At 39.3% G+C, this 4,214-nt stretch overlaps 1 protein-coding gene across 1 annotated transcript in view; it reads right to left on the bottom strand.

Annotated features, from left to right (window-relative positions):
• The window catches only part of LOC101863596 (acyloxyacyl hydrolase), a gene marked incomplete at its 5' end in the record, with an annotated part of 29,924 nt that overhangs the window by 22,783 nt on the left and 2,927 nt on the right, over positions 1 to 4,214 (bottom strand). Inside the window, 2 exon segments of the mRNA XM_005102819.3 lie at positions 2,692 to 2,762; positions 4,059 to 4,119. Coding sequence (XP_005102876.2) covers positions 2,692 to 2,762; positions 4,059 to 4,119 — 132 coding nt within the window.

Below are 4,214 nucleotides of genomic sequence, written 5' to 3'. Positions count from 1 at the left end.
ATGTGTGTGTGTGTGTGTGTGTGTGTGTGTGTGTGTGTTTGTGTGTGTGTGTGTGTGTGTGTTATGTGTAATACACTATCTTAAATAGATAGATAGCAGGGGCGGCTGGTCCTTAGAGCACGGTCGTGCACTGCCGCCCAAAAGTTTTAGCGCACAACACCCTCAAAGTGACAACAAAAGAACCTTTACCATCCATCATCCAATCAGTTTTACGTACAAGTTCCTCGCCAGAGCCTATACACTCCTTACAACATCTACAACAGCTCTACAACATCTAATATACCAAACCAAGTTCTTTTGCTTCACCCAAGTAAAAAATAGTATGTTCAGTGGTGTAATCTATCTCGGAAAATGCTCTATGGGACGACCCAAACAACGATGACGTTTTGACCGAGTTTCTTAGTTCCTAAATATTAATAAGGCGGCACAATCTCGACGTGCAGCAGCCGAACAAAGCCCATAGAGGCAGTCTAAAAATAACGCAATCTCAAACCAGTTCACGACAGCCTACACAAATCAATGCCCGTATTATGATAGCTTTGGAGCAATCCACCGGAGTGCTCCCAGTGATGTGCGATTGGTCCATTGTCTTGCCATTTATATCTCTAGCCCCACCTCTGTAACCCTGAACTTGAGCGAGATCAACATGACGTAATTAGGTCATTGTGTTAGAAGTTGGAATGGTGTAGTGGTGAAAGTTTTATTACTCGAGTGCCTATTCCAATGCAGGATGAATGAAGTTGATTGCAAATAAATTCAGTTCACCAAACAAAGTAAAAAAAAGAGAGTGACCGAATTAAGTCCTCACCAAACTAAAAATATCAAAATAATAAAATGAATAAAAAGTGGAATGGCTTACACAACAAATCATACTCCTTGTAGACCTAGATTAGGCCTACTGTTTCTCCTGTCTGCTTTTTTGGAACTGAGGACCCTAAGTAGTCTAAGACAGGTTTTACTGATCTTGTCCGTGTGAAACAACGCATTAAAGTCAAAAGTCATCAAGAGCGCACGTAAAAAAATGCCGTTAAGTATCATACTTTCGGACAAGTAGACCTAGCAGCGCAGCTAGTCGTAGGTCATGACATTGCAACGTCTCACAATAAAGAACTGGTGAGAAAAAACAGGCAAGTATTGTGTAGTGTAAGGTTATCTAGTGTATTTTGTCCTGTGAAACTCACGAACTCGCCCTTCGCGGTCATGAAAAGGGTGATTTGTCGGGGAACTGAGGTATTTTTCGCTAATGCTATGCAGGCTCTTCGACATTTTTTGCTCACTCTACAAAATGCATCTGCGTTTGTCACCGGAATACTCCATTGCCGTCTGAAACAAGGTGGAATTTACAGTCTCGACTAATTAGACCGTTTTCATTTGGAAAGGAGAGATCCAGCTCTGTCTTGAAGAAATTCAGTCTGAGCACTGGGACGATAATTCCATTCACGATGGTATTCTGAATGTATTAAAGAGCGAAACATTTCACTTCTTTTTGCACTTTTTCAACAAAGTATACACGCGCGTTGACGCTGTTTATGGGATCCTCTAACACAGAAGTACAACGCCCATAGCAGCCTAACAAATTCTAGACACGTTTAAAGTAGCTGTCGATGAAATGAGAAACAGTATACTTGTTCTATCAACAACACAGACAACAGAGAAACACGCTTCCAAGAGACGCAAACACAACAACACCAACGAAATTGCTGCAAAGCAGGCCTGTGACATAATAGTTACTCAAATTGTGACAGTTTCTTGAAGCAAAATAAAATCAATGCACTCTCAATCTGCGATTCATCCAAATTCCAGGAGTATCAAAAGTCGTTTCCAACAGTTCTTTTAGGATCGTTTACAGAAATATTACTGTTTTGCTTAAAATCAAATTACAAACAGAATTATAAGTATTACATTGCAATGAAATATCTAAATCTGCTCAGTGTCGTACATGTATAATCCAGGGCCTTTATTCAACTCTGAAGGACTACAAATTCGAGACAACATTTAGAGAAGTATGCAAAATACCAGAAATTGCACTGGCGTACATTTATGTCGATCCACAAGGACATCATTGACAGCATGCCCAACTTCGTCAACATAATAATGGACACTTTTGCTCCAGCCAAAGAACGAAAGGAAAGCTTCTTCTTCAAATAGATTTTCTCAAAACAGGTAGGATGAAGAAAACATCTAATTTACATGCCCTTGACTATCTTCAACCTGCTTTAACCTAATTGTGCACGCCCACTTTTTAGACCCACGAGCCGCCCCTGATAGATAGATAGATATATAGATAGATATATAGATAGATAGATAGATAGATAGATAGATAGATAGATAGATAGATAGATAGATAAATAGATAGAGAGATACACCCATTTCTTACGTAACTCAATATAGATGGTATACCTATTTCTCACGTAGCTAAATATAGATGGTACACCTATTTCTCACGTAACTAAATGTAGATGGTACACCTATTTCTCACGTAACTAAATATAGATGGTACACCTATTTCTCACGTAAGTCTGAACAGATGGAACACCCATTCCTCATGTGGTAACTCAAAACAAAGGGCACTTCCCTCCATCACGTAAAATACAATGACTGACTGAAACCGAATTACACTATCAAAATATTTTTTTTCTTTTTTTTTAACACTCATTCTTTCAAATGACTGTACAGTCTTCCGAGACTTACTTGGTGCCCGGGTACACGTTTCGGGAGGTGTCAGAGCAGTCTTTGCCACGCCAGGACGACCCACGCAAGCCCTGCACGGTGGACAAACCGACATATAGTTTAGTAGAGGTTTTACGACGCTCGCAACTGCTTGAGGGCGTATGAGCGCCAGACGATTAGACGTGTTACAAGAGAGTAACAAACATAAAAAAGAAGAAGGGGAGATCAGGGCGATAGATGTTTGATAGGAAAGAAGAAGCAAACCACACCAGAGCATCATGATACTTGCGGTCAAACGTGAAAATATCAATATTGTACTACATAAAACACAGATATCTATGTATATTCATAAGTTATTCATAAGTTAGTAATTTGATAAATGATGACATAGTAAAGAGTAACCAAATACAATTCTATTTGAAAATCAAAATAAATGACATAGGCACAGTGAATAAATGCCTCTTGGGCAGCTTTTTATGTGTCGAGCCCCTGATTCAAATGCAATCAATAAGGCCTATGCTGTTAAAAAGGTAAGATTGGAGCTTACAAGACGCGTCGATATTTCTTATTGAAATGTACTTAATTTTCAAAGACAAATATCATCACTTCTAGCTATTGGATCGCGAAAAAAGGGGCTGACATTGTGAAGAATTTTTTATTCTTTTTGAAACTATGAGTCAGAAATGCCCCTAAAATAAAAAATATCGGAACAAATGTTTCTGTTGTTAAGACCAGCAAATTATCACCATACGCTCTCGGTCGCCAATCACAAAAAACAATGAAGGTTCGGGTGGTATCACATTCACACCCGGCCACACAGTTCTACTGAACAGCCTAATACATCAGAGTGATTTGTTGGGGGATTTTTTGTTTGTTTTGTTTTAGTAAGCGTTTTACGGCACTTGGAACACAACTAGGCCATATAAAAGTCGAAGATTAGAGGTGCTACAAGAGAGTAATAAACGCAAAAAAAGAAGGAGGACGAGAGATAAGGACGATAGTTGTTTGATAGGAAAGAAGGAGCAAACCCCACCAGAGCTCCCGCCACCCGCTCACACGTAACATTATTTGTGTAAACAGAATAAGTATACAAACGTAACAAGAGTAATAATTTAGTATTCAGACGTTGCAAAACTGGGGTATATTTAATCTTTACCAAAAAATCTGTAGTTCTGAGCCAAAGCATAGCTTTCCGATGACATCGATTCGAATATTGTGTGGGTTCAAGCGTTCAAGTTCCTGCTGTCGCTCGCTCTGCTGCACTTTTCTAGCGCCAGTTTCTGTAAATTCTCTTTTATAATAACCAGTAATCAGGAAGGGATGTGTCTTCGAATAAATGAGGCCATTATAATAAATGTAGAGCCCAACCTTTATTTAGAGTTACTCACCTGAGAGATGCTAAACATATCATTGTCGAAGTCCACGGATGGTTTGCGCCCTTTAAATGCCCTGTTGAGAAGGGAGGCAAATAAAATGTAAAGGTATAAAACGGAAAAAACAACAGTCACATTACCATTAAGGTACAGAAGACCCAGCTGCCCCCC

Source organism: Aplysia californica, unplaced genomic scaffold, assembly GCF_000002075.1.
Source record: "Aplysia californica isolate F4 #8 unplaced genomic scaffold, AplCal3.0 scaffold00343, whole genome shotgun sequence".
In the NCBI taxonomy this organism is placed as follows: Eukaryota; Metazoa; Mollusca; class Gastropoda; order Aplysiida; family Aplysiidae; genus Aplysia; species Aplysia californica.
Note: the sequence above shows the minus strand (reverse complement) of the source record. Positions and strands in the feature narration are given on the sequence as shown.